Below are 20,843 nucleotides of genomic sequence, written 5' to 3'. Positions count from 1 at the left end.
CACTTTGTTGTGTGATATAGAGATAGGTCTAGGCAGGAAATAACTAGCACATTAATGTAACAAATTTCAGATGTGCAGGTGAGAATACATGTTTGATTTTTTTCAAGTTGTGCAGACGAAAATTGGCTGATATTGGAAATCAGTTGTTTGAGGAAGATGAGAAGACATCTTGAAGGGATTTAGTGACATTATAAACTTCATGTTGTTCATTTTCATTTAACAAAAGCTCCAGTATAAGAGAAATAACATTAATCAATGGAAATAGATAAACACTGAAAACACATTTTGGATTTTGGCTGACAGGGCCATCACAATGTGGTTTGTTGTAGATACCAACACTGCAAAGATGAATGCCATAAAATTAATCGTCATGAGGTTTGATGTGTTGGATCACTAAAAAAATATAAAAAACTTTGGGTCATATTTACAAGCCCCTAAAGCCACTGGATCATCACTTTTTGTGAAGCTCCGGTAGCGGTGTGCACTGCGCCGTATTTACAAGGTGGCGTTAACCCACTTTTTGTGGCTCCACACCACCGTGTAAATACGGCCCTTTAACACGCAGCACTTTGCGTGTAAGGAGCGTGCAATGGGTGTTTCTGTGGGCATTCCACAGCAACACCCATTGCATTTTGCACTGCCTACATTTACGTCATTTCGTAAATCTGAGGCAGCGCTAAAAACTAACACCACCCCAGGGGTGGTATTAGCATGGTGCAACAAGGAGAAATGCTTTCATTTCACCTTGTTTTTTGCTCTTTCTATGTTTGCTGCAGCGGCAAACATAGAAAGAACAAATCACCATTGAAGATTGTTTTTGTGCAGGAAGGTATCCCTTCCTGCACAAAAACTATTTCCCCCGCAACGCATCAATCCTTGTAGCATGGCACAAAGGCGGCTGCGTTGGCACTAGGCAGTAATTTAGCGCCAGCGCAGGGGGAAACACAGGGGGTGTTGCACCACTTCATTGTAAATATGCCCCATAGATTTTTCTCCTTTTCTTTCTCCTTATCATACTGCAGGGAGGCAGTGTTTAAAACAATGTAGTTGCATTTGGTTTATGTGTTTTTTTGCATTACATACAGTCTGGATAAATAAACTCATATTCGTTTTTGGCAGTGTTCTTACACTTATTTACGAAATGGCTGGTGTACTGAAATGATTTCCCACTAGGCAAAATACATAGTGGCATAGAAACACATCTCTTGTTGTCATATTTATTTATTTAAGCGATATTGGATTGAGGGTATCTATGGAAGGCATGTTTGCTACATATGTGTGAGAGGGTGACACAATCATACCAAAAACTACTTTAATCATACCAAAGAGGAAAGTACAATTTGAATGTTCATATTTGTCATGGTCCAATGCCACGAGTTGCATTCATGGCTTTTTATCGGATTGCCCATTGCACTCTAGGTTTTGGAGCTCATATCCGATTTTAAAAGCAATCCTATAAGTGCATAAATGCAATGTGGTATTGACTAATATGTCAGGACAGGTTGAAGGTATCACAATTGGGGACACTTGGTAGCTATGAAAATTGTCTCAAAACAAGCACCACTTACATCTGAAACGTGCATTAAAGCTTCTTGAAACATCCTAAAATGAGCTTTCAGGTGTTTAAGAATGTAGGGGGCCAAATTAATCGGGTGAAACTCACAAGTGGCATAATAATGTATCATCTAGAAAATATAAAATTGATATCCAGGGAGCATATGAGCGAGCATTAGCGGTAGAATGTGAATGCAGTGAGACTGAGGGAGATCAACTGAATCTGACTGTTCTGAGAGAGCCATACAAAGCACAGAAATGCTCCATTTAGCACAGTCTATCAGATGTCCATTGTGCATTCTGCCGCTGTGGTGGAAGACTCCGAACATCACAAAATGTCATCCCTTTACATTAAATATTCATATTGTATATGTACAGCAATAACAAACAGTAAGGGCCCGATTCACTGCAGGCCCTAAGTTTGAAAACCCTAATAAAACACTTTTGTGTATTTTTCTTGGGTAGGCTTTGGTATAAACACAGATAAAAACTGATTTCCAAAAGTTTGAAAAACACTGGAAAAACACAGTTGAAATCCACAAACAGGTAGACAATGCAATCAAGAAACCCTAAAGATATGGCCTGCGAAAGGAGGGAATTTCACCAAGCCGTAGTGGAAAAAACATGAAACTGAATCCAAATGAACATGTAAAGTGAACCATGATAAAATAGGCTGGGAGTAGTCAGGCTAGATAGAGCAGGCTGTCATAGTATACTGGTGTGTTGTTTTTCAGGTGCTAAAAGTCCAACAATGAGTGGCTGTGCTTTTTTAAGGATGTGTCATTTTGTAATTGTAGGCAGACATCTTTAACCCCTATCCATCTAGAATCATCTACCAGCGTATTCATTTATTGTTCACTACCTTCTGATCTCTCCTTTTCATTGGTTCTTTTCCGTACCCAATATTTACTCTAACCTCATAACCTCAGTCACCAGAGGACACTTTAACTTCGGATGGGGGGAGAGGGGAGTCATTTAGCCGTATGAAGCCTCTAAGAAGTCATTGGCTCACTGATCCTTCTCTTTTTCCACAGGCCTTGGCCATACACAACTTTGGAGAGGGGGTACGACCTGGTGACAGGAGAGCAAGCACCAGAAAAGATTCTCAGGTAAGATGAATTCATCCTCAATTATGTAATGGGTAACTGGAGCTTTTTTTAAATGTCTAATTATCACATACAGTCTGAACGTATTGTCATACTGGCTTCAGGGAGGTCAAAGAGAGACTCTGATAGCTGCTTCAGAGACTGTTATGTCAGTCTGTGGCTGCTGCTTTGTGAATTCCTAGAGTAGTTTCTAATGAAATATCAGTGTAGTACCAGGCCTAACTCTGGTAGCCACTTTGGGGATTCTCTGTGCTTGCTGTGAATGTTTTCCTTGTGATGCACCACAACTTTTGTGTGAAGCTTGTTTAGAAGAGTCCCATGATTGTCCGTGATAGATCTTTATTGAAGTACCAGGACTGTACTTATTGCAGTATCAGAACTGTCTGTGCTGGATGATAAGGAAAGTCTCCAGGCTGTCTCTTGTGAATTCTCTAGTAGAACTAGGACTGCGTGTTAGTTCCTCTCAGTGAACTTTTACATTGTCAAAATTGAATGTTTAGGGGTTTATGGTTGTTAGTTTTGGGAGTCAATGGTTTATCTCCAATGACCACTTATGTGAGTATGAGCTTTGTAAGTAGTGTCCTCTTATAGGCTATCCATTTTGAAGGATGCTTCAAGGAAGACCACCACTACCTGTGGTAACGTTTACCAAGTGATTCCATGTTGATATGAAACTTAATTTCCTTTGCTCAGCTGTATTTATGTAACGAAGTACATTCTTGGAAAAGGTTATTTCTCCTGTGACTAGATGTACAAGTTGAATTACATGTTGTAACACTATATGAATGGAATCAAAACAGCCTTGAATGCAAATTATGTAGGCAGATGCACTGTCTGTAAGAAGTAATAGATTATCTAAGCAGCTCTCTGTTCAGAGAATGGAATTTCCGATTGGAAACTGCAAGCACTAACTCTGGAAGGATGGAGAGTGTTATGATAAATCTATTCATGAGAATCTGGGAATGTCACTTAATGTAAATCTTCTGGGATTCTCTAGCTGGTGCAGTAGATGCATCTTTGGACCACGACTGAGAATTAACAGGAATGATAGGGCTTTCTATGATGCAAATATTCAGATATCTTTGGATTGTTTGGATTGTTTGTAATGGGGTTTAATTGGAGTTATTAAAGTATATACAATCAGTGGCTGGATTGCCCTGAAACTACATCAAACAAGGGAGAGTGATGGCAATTTGTATATGTAGTGAGAGAGCTTAGAGTGAGGTGGCCCAAAGATGTCATTCTTGTGGATGGAAGAGATTCAACATGTATCTCTGATAGATAACTGAAACAGAAATGTGTTTAAGAAGATTTAGAAATGTTGTTTTGACATGAAGCAAGAATTTCATCCATCAGATGTTCATAAAATAGGACTCAAAGGGTCCTTGAGACAATATTTGCTGAATGATTTAAACCAGGAAAATCAAGCCATTATTTGGGTTTAGTTAAATTATAAGCAATTTTTAAGCTATATGTTGTATTAAGTCCAATTGTTTCAATGTCATTATGTTGTCTTAGTGCATTCTTAAAATTTAGGAAAAACATGCTTTTCAAATATTTTGGACCTGATTTAGATCTTGATGGTGTTACACCAAACTGTGTTGGTGGCGGACCCGAAAAAACCATCAAGTCAATTGCGTTCCGCCTCCGTATTTAGATGTATTGCGGCTGAGCTGAAAACCGCCTCACTAGAGTGCATTCCATCGTGCCAGTTGCATCCAGCAGCTATGCAGCGGACTCCAATGCTAACAAGTATCCCACCATCGCTGTTTTGATGGTGGGATCCAGCAGAGCCTATTTAGATCACACAGTCCGGCTGGTAGTTATCAGCGGTGGGCCCATAACGGCGGGAGTCTGTCGAGGGACCTGTTCAGTATAGTACTATGGCTGTGGCTATTAGTTGGCTGCAAGCAGCCTACACCTGTTGTATATTGGACAATTGGGAACGCCTGCAAAACACACTATACAGCACACTCCACTTCAGGCCATGATCCTTTGCCATCACACTACAGAACACCATTTGCTCAGCAGAACCAGCCACACAGGGGACAGGCATTTTTTCTGTGTTTCTCTCCCTCTATGGTTTTTGTTAATTGTTTTTGCATTCTCCTACATCTTTTTGGGCACTAATATTTTTTAAAAAAAATTAGAATGGAAGGGAGGAAAATCCCAGTTTCACAGAGGTAGAGTTGTCTGTCATGGTGGATGAAATCATTAGAGTAATGCCACAATTGGTTGGAGCACAAGTACAAAATACAACCATATCTCAGAAAAGGTAAGTGTGATCCAGAATAGGTGACAGAGTGAAGGCTATTGCAAACAACTTGCGCACACAGGAGGAAATTAGGGAGAAGTGGAATGATCTGCAGGGGAGAGTGTGTTCCCTGGCCTCCAAGCATCACCTGGAGCCCTCGAGGACTGGTGTTAGTTCTCCCATTGCAACTCTTTCCCTGGAAGGAGAATATCTTGAAGATCCTACATTCTGAAGGCTTGACAGGAATCCCTATTGGAGTGGAGACTGGTAAGTTTAATTTAGCAATGTCTCAACAATCACAAATGGAGTTATGCCCTTAAGTTAGAAGCTTAGAATGGTTCAACATCCCTATCAAAACACCTATATCTAAACTTGATTCCACAAGATATCTTGTTTAATACCAATTACTAGCATCATGGTTGTATCTCTCTATTTAACAATGTGCAATCTGTTTAGACAGATTGTGTGTTGTTCCCCATGGATCATCCCTTGTATTTGCTTAGTCCCTTGGTTGTAAGTGATATTTCACCTATTCACATCATACCCATAAGTGTGTGCATGCTGTACATGTGAGTTCATCTCCACAATAGTTATTGAAATAGATATGTTTTTTAACAACTATTGTCTATGGTGTCAACAGATGATTACAACTGCCATGATGCCCAGTTTTAGAATCTGCAAAACAATATTGTTGCTCTACCTTCTTTTACCACGTCATGCTATGGATAAAAATGTCAGTTGGTGTGTATCTTCAGCATGTCAACACCTTCTCATAGCTACATTGAAGTGATGTAAATGCTCACTTAATTAATAGTCTGTTGAGTCCCAGATTTCCTACCGTGTGATACGGCAAGCTGAATGGAAGTTGTATCCGCACAAAATGTACTTTGCACTGTCCATATGATGACCAATAGAAATCTTACTGTTAAGTTGAACCATAGTTTGTCTAATGTTTTTTAGCCTGCTAGGCCTTGGAATGGTCCAGTATTCTAAGCTACTCACCACTGTATTGGGTTATATGTCTGGTACATGTAATGTATGATTCAGAAATATAATTTTGCATTTCAGGACATCTCTACATCATCACTGGAGTTTGCATCTGTTTAAGTAACCTACATGTGTAAAATAATCAAAATTACACAATGGCCTAATCATACTATCAGTCTGAATGTTCTTTTATTAGGTTTCCCTATTTGTTGCTAAATACACATATGAGGTACAAACCAGATATTAGTTTCAGGTTGTCTGCTTTCTTCTCCGGTCCAACCCCGAAGGCCAGTGTAGCACTGTCTGCCACTCAAGACACCTCTACTCCAGACTAGGATCAAGCCTTGAATGAGGACTTTACTTCTGCAAGTCTTGGGAGCAGCCTGGTCCATTTGGTCAGTCTGGCCAGACAGCCCCAGTGAGTCGCACTTGGCCCACACCTACACCTCCTACCCCAGCTGCAACCACATCTCAGCAACAGGATACCTCTATATCCAGTGTACACAGGAATGGCACACCAGTCTTGTGCCCCCAGTCCTGGCTGCTGTTAAGACAACACCCACAACGCCTCCAGTTGTGCCAGTGCCCAGTGAGATGGAGCTCACTGCCTCCAGGGCACATGGTAGTTGGGGTAGGCATTGTGGGAGGGAATCTGTGGGCCAGGAAAGTAAGGCAAGGCATTGGTTACTTACGATCCGGTGGGGTTGATGAATCCAGCAAGTAAGACGCAAGGTGTTGACTTCGCAATGTAGTGATCACACCATCGAGCCACAGATTCTGCGGCAGAGTTGGGTTTCCCAGGCGTCAGGGACATGGCACTCGGATGATTTTGGAGGCACTGCAGTGCTGTCGGGCCTGCAGCATCGGTCACAGTTGTTGCATTCAGCGGGGACCACAACTCCATTGCGGGGAGCGGTCCAGAGTTGGAAAGCCGCGCCGGATCCGAAGTTGCACTGGAGCTGATGGTCTTGGTTTCTTCTTAGTTACACCAGAACTCACTCCCAAGGGCCCAGGAACTGGATTTGGCATTACTTGGCAAGTCAGGGCTCTCAGCAATAGAGCCCAGGTGCTGGCAGATGAAGTCTTTGATGTCCCTGAGACTTCTAACAGGAGGCAAACTCAGTTTAAGCACTTGGAGAACCTTTGGAAGCAGGATATAGAAAGCAAAGCCCAGTCCTTTCACTCCCAGGACAGAAGCAACCAGCAACAGACCAGCACTGCAAAGCAACAGGCACAGTGGCAGTCCCTCCTACAGCATCTAGCTCTTCTTCCTGGCAGAATGTCCTCAGTCCAGAAGTGTTCTAAAGTTGTAGTCTTAAAGGTCCAATACTTATTTTCATTTCTGCCTTTGAAGTAGGCAAGTCTTTGTAGTGCACTACACACTGTCTTTCCTGCCCCGGCACCAGACACACTCCAGGGGGTTGGAGTCTGCTTTGTGTAAGGAGAGGCACAGCCCTATTCAGGTGCAAGGGTCAGCTCCCCGGAACACTCTAGCCCAGGAAGACCCATCAGGTTATGCAGGGCACACCTCAGCTCCCTTTGTGTGACTGTCTAGAGTGAATTCAAAGACAGCCCAACTGTCGTCCTGACCCAGACGTGCATTCCACAACCTGGCAGAGGCACAGAATGGTTAAGCAAGAAAATGTCCACTTTCTAAAACTGCCATTTTCCAACTTGCAATTTAAAAACCAACTTCACCAAAGGATCCATTTTTAAATTGTGAATTCAGAGACCCCAAACTCCACATCTCAATTTGCTCCCAATGGGAAATTACACTCAAAAGATATTTTAAGGCAATCCACATTTTACCCTATGAGAGAGATATGCCTTGCAATAGTGAAAACAGAATTTACCAGTATTTCAGTATCAGGACATGTAAAACACACCAGCACATATTCTACCTTTTAAATACAGTGCACCCTGCCCATGGGGCTGCCATGGGCCTACCTTAGGGGTGACCTAAATGTAGTAAAAGGGAATGATTGGGCCTGGCAAGTGGGTGCACTTGCTAGATTGAACTGGCAGTTTAACATTACACAGACAGGCAGTGCAGTAGCAGGCCTGAGACATGTTTGTAGGGCTACTCATGTGGGTAGCATAATAAGTGCTGCAGACCCACTAGTAGCATTTGATGTACAGACCCTGGGTACTCATGGTGCACTGTACTAGGGAATCAATAGTAAATCAAATATGCCAATCATGGATAAACCAATCACCAATACCTTTTAGATAGGGAAGGGAACCCTTGCCCTTTACCAATGGTCAGCAGTGGCAATGTCCCCAGAGCCCCAAAGAAGGCAAAAACTAAACTAAGCACAGGATCAAAAAAAGGAGGTCGGAAGCCAAAAAGACAGGGGAAACCACACCAAGAGATGACAGGTCTAACAAGGAGATACATCAACAGCTACCTCCATTGAACACAAATTGAGGATTTGACCAATGTGGGGGATGAACAGTATGCTAAAGCTTGACATAAACATGTGGTTTGAGCAAATTAAGTGGTAAATATTGCTTTGATGGCAACATCATACAAAAAAACAGATCTGATATAATCTCCTGAACTTTCATTCAATCACAGTGGAAATTGCCACTGTACAAGATATGTCGATCCCAAGTGGGTGTCTCTCCCAGGATGAACACATGTTGATTTTGTACTTTCCAACAGCAACATATCACTACAAATGTTCCAGCTTTGAAATATCCAAATAAGGATGACATAATGAAGGACCCTGAAACAGAATAGCAAGGGATAATTAATGATTTGACTCAAATGACGTTAGGATGAGACATATACTTAGAACAAGCAAAGTTAATCTATGTCAATGAACACAGGAGTCAATGTAGGGAAACTCTGATCCACTAACATCTCTGACTTGGACTTTCCTGAACTGACCATGCCTAACAAATTACCATTGCAGACATATATGTTCTCTATATCACAAGTTGTTCTCACATTGGAGGTTACAATATGTAAAGGTAAACTTACAAGCAGGTGAAGAGGTGGTCAATAACATCTTGACATAGGTCAATTCCTTCTTCTACACCATTGTCCTCTTCAGTGGGCATTTCAACGTCCTCACCCGGTGGCTCTTCACAGTCTCCCTCCTTTGTGGTTATAGGGATGTTCCGTCACAGGGCGAAGTTGTGTAGCATGCAGCAGGCAACCGTGATTTGGCACACCTTATCAGTGATTAGAGGAAAGCTTCACGGGTCTTGTCCAGCACCTAAACCTGACCTTGAGGAGCCTAAATGCCACCCCACTGGCCTCCATGTTCTTCCATGGGCCTCATTGAAGACGACTTCCCTGGCGTTGTAGGATTCCTCTGTGGTGTTAACAACCATGGTCTGTTAGGATAAACGGAGTCTCCTACATGAAAGCAACATATCAATAGATTAATATCATATCAAGCCATTGTACATTCCTAAACTAGGATTCAAGCAAATAATCCTCAAGTCGTCTTGTACTTACCAACAAGCCAGGCCCTCTCAGTGCCAAGTTGTGACATTTTCAGGGGTACAGTGCTATTCTGTAGTACAAATGAATCATATGTTGACCTAAGAAGGCAGGCACACGCACATGAGATGTACAAATCTGGTAAGCAGATAACTTGCACATTGATGGACTAGAAGTTCTTCTGATTGCAGTACAGCTGTTCCCTTGCATGTTGTTGCACCACAACAATACACATGCCATCAATTGCTCCAACCACATGTGGTAGTCAAGCCAAGGCAGAAAATTCTCCCTTCACGTTGGCCAAATCCTGTTGTCATGAGAACTGGATGTTGCTGTTGATGTGTCTGAGCATTGAAGAAAGGATTTTTTTTGTAGTAGTGGCCTCAAAATGAAGTACTGCCACTTGTTTTACTATTGGTGTTATTGCTGTTGTATTCATATTGTGAGGCAGGAGATCAGGTTCCAGCTGGTGACACAAATCTAGGATAGTTTTACCTATTTAACCAAAACTTCTGAATGACATCCCTGTCCTTTATGTTGGCAAGGTCTGCAATGGCCTGAAGACCTGAGGCCTTTGTCTCCTACCCATGCTTTGGTTCAAAGGTCTGCAGCAATGAAAAAGAAAATGTCAGCGTGAATGGTCCCAACATACTTTGATGAACAACACACATCTTAAAAGTCTTGGTGCCCACATTGTTATAAAATTATTTGAACTTCAAAACTCTTTTTTTCAGTTATGTGAAAATGATAAATTTGAAATGTATTATTTGCATTTATTTATTTATTATTTTGGTATTGCTTCCCCTGTTGCACTATTAATAGCAAACACAGTCACAGTTCACTTTTTAATGTGTCATATTTTGCCAAAAACAGTGTTGTTGTATCCGACATTTGTATAGACACTAACCTCCATTTTGATTGCTGATGATGCACTAACAATTTAAAAAATACACAGCCTCACACCTTAAAATGGCGGCTGACTGACCTTGCCATCAGGACATTGGCTACCTAACAGCTGTCGATAGAGCAGCCTGCGAAGGACCTTGGCATAGGCTAGTGTGTGATGGCTATGCACAAAACCCAACGGATGTGCCCGTCTCTGTTGCGGATCGCATTTGTTGTGTTTTTGTATGCCGCACATTGAAAAAAAGCTCACTTACCTTCCAACACTGCAGCCAACAAAACTGCCTCATTTTGTGCTGCTGTTACTGACCTCCGGGAGCCAGGATGCCATAAAAAGCAGGGGACAGCACAGAGGACCTGGACCTCCTTGCCAATGAGGTTCTGTCCCTGTGCAGCCAGCTATAAGGGAACCCAGAGGAACAGATACCTGTATAAATGGGAAATCTTTGAATAAGTAACTGCTCCTTTCTGGCCACATGCTAATTTGTTCCTTTTTGTGCATTGGTGAAGTGTTGTGATTGGAGTGTAGTGAACTGAATGATTTAAATGCGGACAGAATGTTTGTCAATGTTAGAAATCTCTGTACATGGGAAGGAAAAGCCTCCTAAAAGGAGAAGCAGAAATATCTGTCCATGTAACTAACATTTCCAGATCCATTAAACAAACTGCAGGTCCCTTACTATCAGTGGCTAGTAGACAGTGGACCAGCAGTAAAAGTGAAAACATACAGCCCATGACATCACAAGAAAAATGTTAAATGCAAGAAGATTCTCTAAAGTTATGGAGTTGTCTGATGATGTCATGTAAAGTGGGATTACAGCCAACATTGTGGAATAAGATTTTAACTGTATGGTTTACACGCATCATGGTGCCACATATGGTGAAATTTATTTCCTGTGCTGCAAGTTCAAATGACACAGGCTCTCGATCTCAATCATCCATACAAGTATGACTCATCGCTACAGACACTTGTTCATGCAACCCCCAAATCCATGCTCTTGCTGACACATAGCAGCCCTTCCATACTACCCTGTCACTGGATGTGATGCAATCCATGGGTTCTGACTCTTAGAAGTCTAGGAGTGAAGCCAATGTAGCTGTGCATGGGATTGTGTGTGAAGAATGTGCAGGTTGTTTAGCCTTTAATAGCTCACAGTGATTGTGAGTAATCAGGAGTGGGCCTCACAACAGGAAAGGCTTCATAGCCCTTGTATAGAGGATGTTTGTGACCTGGATTGGCAAGGAGATAGAAAGTGTTGAGGTTACCCATTGGATCACTGCAAATTAGTATTTTCTAGGAACCTCTAAATATTTTAAAAACATGTACTTACTGTTTGGTGAATGATTGTGAGTGAGGTAACAAAATTGTGTCACCACACTATAGACAAACAAAATCACTCACAACTTTGTTTCTTGTACTTGTCTGACATCCATACAGGTCAATCCCAATCAAAAGTGGGATATCTGGTAGGCCATTTCTAAGGAGGTGAAGACCCTGAGGGTCCATAAGTGGCACAGCCTGCATTGCCGCAAGAGGTAGGTGGGCCTTCAACGCTGAACCCATAAGTCAGCAGAAGGCCAGCTCAGCCAGTCCTCCCAACGATCAAAGGGGGTGTGCCACACCCTGAGCCCCCTAGTGGCCAGCATCCTCGCAGTAGCATTCCCAGACCTTGGTGGACAGTTGAGGGCCCCACAACAGCATCGAGGGGGTAAGTTATTGTCTGTAGGTATTTTTGTTGTTTAATCTTTTATATTTTCAGTAATGTTGTGTGACATCAGTATGATGGATGACACACACCCAATGCACTTGATGAATTCTTGAGGTGGAAGGTCATCAGACAGGGTATGATGCTGCGTTTGGTGTATTAATTTGTGCTAAAGGTTGCCACTAGATTCCTCAACACAAGCCAAATACTGTTCTGATCAGACACATGGCTGCATGAGAACCAAGGGATACCTGCATTTTCTCTGTGTAATGAGGAACAGTTGGACCAAACATGCCCCATTTTTAGATTGGGTTAGATGTGATACTCCATCACTAATGTGAATAGATAGTGCAGGCCCAATTACCGATGGCATGGCAAACTGCACACTTATGATGCAGTTGATTATCAGACTTGTCATTGGTAGGTTGGTGCTATGACAACATGATTAAAAGCATCTGGAACAAAAGGAATGGAAATGTGTACAATTGTAACATCCCTTATCTGAAACATGTTTGAAACCTGTTTTTACAGCAAAAGTCTAGTCAATTTATGTGGACAGTGGCAGATTGTCATAAAGCTTTCGCCCATCACAAATGTTCATGTAAGTCAGTCTGTGTCATACAACATGAATTTGTATGCCAAACTGCACTGATTGCAACAGACAGGAATGTGTCCACAGTGGTGAAAGAGCTATATGTATGCCAAATAACATTTTAGTGTCCTTAGTACGGTCCAGATCGAAAATCTATAATGTGGAGAAATGTGATACTTAAAGGGACATTTGCAGATGGAAGGTTACATCACACAGATGTTGTGGTATCCCATCTTAAGAAGTCAATATCTGGCCCAAAACATGACTCTTTTGAAAAAGAGAATATATTTTAGCTCTGTACTGCAGTGGGCTTGGAATGTCTCAAAGCCTATGTGTTTACTCATGCTGTTGAAGCCCTTTGTCACTGAGAGCACTACAAGTGGATACGTGAAAAAGACATACATGATGTAAGAGCTTGTATGGTGAATTTCTAGACTTTGAGCAAATGTTGTGTGATCAAAGTTTATGTTCAATAGTATTTACACAGATACACTCAAACTGTTGTATCTGTGTTTTCAGCATCCTCTGGGCACGGTGAAGGTGACAGCGGCCACTCCGTTGGGGAGGAAGCTGGCCACGGTGACTGGGGTGTGGACATCACAGACACCGAGGGACCCAGTGTCATGAAGAGTGAGGGAACTGGCACAGAGGCCACCAGTGACTCAGCATCTTCTTTGGAGGCCTTCAATGAAGATAAGTCCCCAGTGGTGGTGGACCCTGGAGCGACTGTTACACCTGCATCGTTGTCCACCACCCATGATCCGATCTCCATCTTCCTCTAGCCCCCCCCCCCCAGTTGGCCTTAGCCACCCCCTGAAAAGGGGTTCCATCTTCTTTGCTACATGCAGCTCCCCCATCCTGGTATCCCAAGCTCCACTCAGTGAGAAAGCTGGAGATCTTTTGTGGACTATCACTGTAGGCAAGACCGCATGATTGACTGCCATCCAGGGGCTGAATGGTCATGATGCCCAGATGCTGGCTTCCCTGGATGGCATTCACAGTGCCTGGTCTGGCCTAAAGCGGTCATTCCGGGTCTCTCCTCCTCATTGACTGTAGTCTCCCACTCACCCCAAACTTGTGTCCTAAATATGACTTTTTCCACATCCAAAATCCCCCTACCCAGCTCTATCCATAAGATATGCACACCTTTACAAATACACACACCAACTCACACAAGCAGCACATCCTCAAATACACACAAGCACGACATAAAACACAGACACACATGCTGACACCACACTCCCTACCAAAACAACCACAAGCATACCTGCAGTCACCACACCCACCACGACACAGACATCTGTACTCACCACTAGCACACCCGCAGTCAGCACACCCACACACACCAACAGCACACCCACAGTGAGCATACCTGCTATGATAAACACATGCACCAGCACACCCACAGACACCACAACAACACATACCACCTCCACAACAAACACATCCACACACACAAACTGAACACAAACACCCACTCTCACCCATGCAACAGAAACCCAGTAAGAGCCATAAACCAACACATACATTACATACACCAGACTGACTGATACTGGCACCTTCAACAGACACATACAAACGAGACACTACCATGCACTCTACCTCTAAACCAGAACAACCCTGCCACCTACCCCACCCATTTTCCTAAGGAAGACCTTCTTTTTGCCCTTGCCCTGGCCCCTTCCACATCCCAAACCACCTCTCCCACATGCCTTTACACCCCTTCCACACCCCAACCCACGCATTCCACATCCCAAATCAACCCTTCCATAGGCAAATCCACCTCTACCAAATGTCATTTCACCCCTTCCACACCCCACACCACCCCTTCCACATGCCAACCCACCCCTTCCAAACACAAACCAACCCCACCCAAACCCAAGGACCCTCCCACCCCAAGTAGGATCATTGAGGTACCTGCTCTCCACCCAATAGATGTGCTCCTTCCTGAGGTTTTTGTACCTGGTAGTGAAATTAGGAGGAAAGTTCAGGGCCTGAAGCCCACAAGTCCAGTTGTGGACAAATTGGACATTGCTCATTGATAATAACATGAGTTAAATGAGAGAAGTGTCTCATGTTAATATTAAAAATGATTTAAGTTTGAATACCTTTCTCCTGGCCTTATTTTTTGATAGTTGCTCATTGTTTGCTCATGATGTTATTTCTACTAATGTGTGTGTCGTGCACGTACTCTCATTTGTGAAAGTGACAAGCACAGGTTGTATATTTTAGTTATTACTTTAATGCATACATTAGTGTTGTGCATTTATGATGGACATATTAATTTTAGTGCAAGAATTCATCATCTTACTGGACACATACACCAAAATTAAATGTGTTTCTGATATTGTGACTGGAGAGTGCATGTGTGTTTATTTTGACATGATGTGCCATTAATATGCACATATCCATTATATAGGTGTCGTGTGGGTTCTCATAATCCTAATGAGACTACTAAATCGGTCGGCAGAATCATCTGTACTGCGGAGGACTGAGTCTGATCCGGCACCATGTGACACCTGTCAGCCTAATCCAGGTTGTTCCGGCTAACTAGCAGTGCCTCATCTCCACCCAAGAGCAGGGATGATTAGGGCAACCAGGCGCGTGATATAAATGTCTCCTCAGGGGAATCGTGGTCACTCAGATCTCATCCGTTTCTCTCAGTTACATTAGTCTCACATATGCAAGGACAATCAGAGGCAGGGTATAGTTCAATAAGGTTTCATTGAAATAACTGCATCTTAGATAATAAAGCATGTATTGCAATAACTAGGACGATGAAGTACAATAAGATTAAAATTGTGACAAGGAGAGTAAATCACAAGAATAGCGCTACCATGTTGTCACTAGAGTTTGTAGAGATAGTTCCTACCTAGGTTATTTTGGAGCACAGCATGTTAAGCTCTAATTCTGCCTTATAGGTTCCCCCTGGGAAGACATCATCCCTCATACCTGAGCAAGAGGCCTCTAGTCTACATAAGCAGCTGCAGCGAAGCAATCAGCAATCAGCATACAGTCGTGGTCATCTAGCTGGAATCTCCCTCTAACGTACATGGGTCAAAGTAGTGATGTTCCAAGAAAGGATCCCCACATAAGAGTGTGTATGTTTCTGTGAACATTGGAGGCAGAGCTTACCACTTTTGCCGGCAACCTATCTTACTGCAGCCTTGAGAAAAGTATAGAGTGGAAGAAATGTCTTGTTTAAGAACGTAGTGCTGACATACGCAAAGAACAGCTAGATAGAGAAAATAAAACAAGACTGCTTATAACAAACCTAAAATAAAACATATCTAGGTTAAAGTACACAGCGGCAGGCCTAGTTTGCTAAAATAATGTGTACAAAACTATAGATAAAATGGCTACACAACACCCTCCCCTTGCCGGTTCAAAGGTGGTTCAAAGCCTAATTATATATATAGAAGCTAGTAAAATTCATCCTAACTTATATATATGGGAATTTCAATAATGACAAGTTAAAAGACACTTGAGCATGTTTTAAAAGGACAATTTAAAATGTTAATTGTGGCGTCAAGAAAAAGCCGAATTTCAAAAGTCAGGGTCATTTTTAAAGTCGCCAATTGAATCCAGGATAATTGAAGATAATTGAAGATAGGAAGTCTTCCACTTTGGCAGATGGTAAAGTAGGAAGTTCATCGCCAAGGAAAACCAAGGCACATTCGTGTTCCAAAGCCTGAGCTCCAGCCGAGGCAGCAGCATTCTGTGGTGTACCCAACAGTAAGACTAGAGCTGCTTGATCCACAAAGGGCAACTCATAAACAGCTTCACGTAGCAAATGCACCATCAATGTGCATGTCTGGTAATGAGCACTCAACTAGAACATCAAAAGATCAGCGTCCAATGAAAGCAAGCACTGTGTAGAAAGATAAACTTTCAGTGCACATTCAAAAGGGCACCAGAGGCACCGAAACACAGGCTGCACAAAATGTAAAACCGGTCTGAGTGACAGAGACCAGTCGCATTCCGATTGCTCCAGGAGTGGTGCTCCAAAGTGCTGCATCTTGCGTTCACGATACAGCTGCACTGGTGGAAGCCTTGTTGTAAAGGGCCAGCCATTGTGCATAAAAAGTAGAAATAGCAAGATGCCACCTATTATAGCTAAAGTTATTGGAAATCCCCCGAAACTATTGGAAAATATTGAGTGAATGGCTGAAGGTATTAAGCCAAATATAGAGGAGAAGGTGTGAACGAAACCAGAACCAACAGCTATAAAGAAATATGTGATTCCAGTAGTACTGGATGTCTCACAAGCTCACCAAAGTATCTCAGAAAGTTAGTACTTAAAAGGGACTGTATCTCTGCGGATGACCTCGCAACCTGAAGCGTATAGGTCTCGTGTGCAGATGTAATCGCCACATGTTTTTGAAACAATAAAGCTTTTAGTCTGCTCAACTTGTCAAAATTCACATTGGAAGTAGCGATATGGGGCCAAATCTCAGCTACTTCCCTATGTCGTGTAGGAGGAAAAAGTACATTCCAGCAGCATGTAACAATTTTGGAGACTGAAACGACATAAACTATTCCGGCTCGCATTTCACAACAGCTCTCACTATTAAGAAGCACATAGCTGACATTCGAGAGCACCTGGGCCGCAGGTCTAATCAAAGGGACTAGGACGCCCTTCAGATAACAAGCCAAGTTTGCTGCTAAAGCGTTACACTCCCCGTGCAAGGACAGCTGTTTACAAACCATATTTTGGCTGACAGAAGTCTTGCATTCACTACCTCTAAGAAAGACCTCTTTCATGCCATTGAGACATTTGTACGAGAAGGGTAGCTCTTGCACCTCGTGTATGTAACCATCTCCTAACATCTCATAGCTGGAACGTGTTTTAAGCAGGATGTGAACTGAAGTGTTGTGTTGAACTAAGCAGATTGATGACCCCATGTATTAACCATTCAGCAGATGGTATTTCAGCCACAATAAAAGGCAACTTTTCTAATTTCTAAATATTTAACATGACATATTTTGCTTCTTTTTTTAAGGCATTAGTTGTTGTTGGCGCGTTAAATGAAACATAGAAAATATGTCCCTCACGCTAACGTGTTTGCAGGGAACGCGACTTGCCTTCAGTGTTTGTAGTGTCCTACCTAACTTCATAATGAATCTCATTTGACTCTGTCCATGGTGTAAGGAGGACATGCCGCTCTGTACTATGTCTATTGCAGAGGAAACAATGTTGTTTAAGGTGTATATGCAGTCGGACAGGGTATTAATCTGATTATCTACAACAGCTATTGCCTTCTGTAAATTTTCCTGATCTATTTGCCTTAACCAGGCAGCAGTTCTTGTGGAGAAAGCTTCCAAATTTCATTATATACTGCATATAAGAAGCACTTTCTACATTGTTTTCTGGGGCCTAACAGGAAATCCTGTAAATCAGTATTATTGGACAGGAGACTGAGGTGTTCTTTAACAGCATCTAGTGAGGAACTCTTCAACCATTCCTGGCATAGTTTCACCACTCTGTATGTCTCACTATACCTGAGTGTTCAGATGACACATAGCAAGGGTCAGGCCTACTTGTTCTAAAAACCCCTGTGGAGTTTACAAAACATTTATGACACCCATTGGTGTCTGTTGGCCACAATAACCACCACCAGGACATGAAAGTGAGCATTAAATGTGCTGTTTTGGACCAATTCATCAAGCTGATCTTCTGTAGCATTGATAAACTTTTGCCATTTGTAAAATTTTGCAGGGGCAGGAATACTGGGCACATTCAAATCCTTAATTTTTGCTAAGCCTAAACAACTTGTCTTTTGTACAGTTTCATTTAAAAATATAGTTTGAACAGGTATCGGGCATGCTCTAAATAAAGCTTCCTTTCCCCTTATTCGTCAATTTTTCTTTCCCCACACACTTTTTAAATCAATTGACTTTGACCAATATTCATAGCCTTCTATAGCCATCCGGAAACAAAGGAATCCGAATAAATGAATTTTGCTTCTGTCAATATTATATGTAAATTTCCAACAAATGGCAATTTGAAATAATATGACTCATCATTTTTAACATTGTGCCCAGAAAAATATGTACATTTTCCAGAATATATTTTAGAACTTCCCTTAGGAGGAGTTGGACAATGTTCCCATTGTGTGTAATTAAAAATATTTTTGGGGGTACTTGCTCTGTGAATGAAATGGTGTCCATAATAATTATAGCAGAATATGTCACCATCATTTTCTTTCGATTGATAAACATACTCACTTTCAACTACAGTGAAATACTGCAACTCAGTCATCATAGAATCAACTGTTTTCACATCCCAGTCAACAGAAACAACTCCTGGTATTATTATATAATTCATAGAAAGTTTAAACACAATATGGTATTTGAATGACCTCCGTCGGGCTGTATATATCAAATGTGACTTTATCCCAAACAATCCCATAAGGAATAGGTATAGCAGAAATGTTCACGAAAGACAAGTCTCTGCGGACATTGTGAGAAGAAAAATGGGGTTTCAGGACCTCATCCACCAATTTAACTGTTGATTGTTCAGGAAGGTAATAACCATGTATTAGTAGAAAGAAAGTGATAACAAAGCCAATCCATAAGAGGAAAGCCATTATAGTCAAGGAAAGACTTGTAGAAGGACATCTTGACCAGTAGTGAGAGGGATTCGAGTACTACTGGTTTTTCCCCTTGGTCTGCTGTGCAGGATCGGCCACATGGTGTAATTTGACATTGTCAATGGAGACAAAGCGTTTTTTTTTTTAACCAGACAGCTGTGGTAGTATAACAGTTCTGGCACCGTATCTTCCCAGGACTGGAACCGGTGCACAATAGGAAGGACCAAACTCCTTTTTCACAGCAACTTTTTCATGTACTAGATCCCCAACCTTTGGAATCCAGCTGATAGATATTGTTGGTACATCCTTAATTCCTAAGGAGGCAGCACTGGCAGAAGCGTTGTCATCACGGAACTGTTGCAATTCCTGGAAGACAGTGACACGTTCATATATGTGAAAAGGTGCTTCTGTCGCCACCACGCCAGGACCATCAAGATCTGGAACATACATTTGAGTTCCAAAACAGGCACTCGTATGAAGTATGACTCCCCAGGGACCTTCTAGGCAGATTATTAAGTGCTCTCTGGACTCCATACAGGTGATTAAGCCAACTACGACTTGTACCTAATGCTGTTAAGGATTGCTTTAAATCTTGGTTTTGTCGCTCCGCAACACTATTTACCTCAGTATGAAATGGATACGAGTAATGGAGTTGGACCCCTAACAAAGCAATGGCGTCCCTGAATGCCCTTGAGGCGAGAGCAGGGCCCTGGTCCGAGTGGAAAGCCGCAACTGCATATGTGTCGATAAAGACTTGCAAATCTTTAATAGCAGTCCGAGCATGAGCCGAGCATTGTGGCCACACCCATAGCATTCTGGAGCAGGAGTCAACAGCAACTAAGATGTATTTGTATGCACTGTCAGGGAACCACAATGGTCCAAGTACACACATTGTAATGGTTTGTTAGAAATTAGGAGGGGTGTCTGCGGTGGGCGTTTGACGGTGTACCCCTTAATTTTTGGCAGATATCACAATAAAGGACATACTGATTGGTCTGTTTGTATAGACCTGGCCACCAATAACGAGGCTGCAATAATGATATTGTAGCCGCCACACCAGCATGGGCAGAGGCAACACCCTCATGCGCTGCTTTGATCAACTCTGGTCTTATGGCTTTATTATGAATTACTCAAACTCCCACACCTAGTATTTTTACTTCTGCGTCAAGGAAGCCTTCCATCCAGTAGGAATATTCAATGGGATATCCTTTAGGTAAAGGTGTGCCATCAGCCGAGGTTTTCACTGCAGCCAGTATTTCATCGTCCAGTTTCGTTCTAGAATGAGTTACTGCAGCAACAGAAGCCAAAGCTACTGCTGATTTGGCTGCTTCATCAGCCAGTGTATTTCCAGCAACGTGTGTTCCAACAAGCTGGTGTCCAAGTGTATGTACAACATGGACATTTGGTAGCGTTTCCTTCAGATCCGCTACTTTCCCCCACAGAAGTCTGTGGTCAATGGTGTTACCTTCAGAATCTCTGAACCCATTCTGGTGCCACTAATGCAGATATTCATTAAAAGACTGGACAAAATAGTACGAATACCAGACAATCAGCATTAGCTGGTCAGGATCCGTATGTTCCAGTGCCATCACCAGAGCCTTTAGCTCTGCTAGTTGTGCAGTGTAATCTCCTAGGGATTGCGTAAAGGTATGTTGTGGATAGAATTTACTACCCTCCATATAGCTGCTTACGAC

The 20,843-nt window shown here is 42.3% G+C and overlaps 1 protein-coding gene across 1 annotated transcript in view; it reads left to right on the top strand.

The window, feature by feature from the left end:
• The window catches only part of ASTN2 (astrotactin 2), a 2,164,803-nt gene that overhangs the window by 1,110,076 nt on the left and 1,033,884 nt on the right, over window positions 1-20,843 (top strand). The window contains exon 9 of the mRNA XM_069241522.1: window positions 2,589-2,663. Within this exon, the coding sequence (XP_069097623.1) occupies window positions 2,589-2,663 (75 nt within the window). The remainder of the gene's footprint in view (window positions 1-2,588; window positions 2,664-20,843) is intronic.

This window comes from Pleurodeles waltl, chromosome 6, assembly GCF_031143425.1.
Source record: "Pleurodeles waltl isolate 20211129_DDA chromosome 6, aPleWal1.hap1.20221129, whole genome shotgun sequence".
Lineage (NCBI taxonomy): Eukaryota > Metazoa > Chordata > Amphibia > Caudata > Salamandridae > Pleurodeles > Pleurodeles waltl.
Note: the sequence above shows the minus strand (reverse complement) of the source record. Positions and strands in the feature narration are given on the sequence as shown.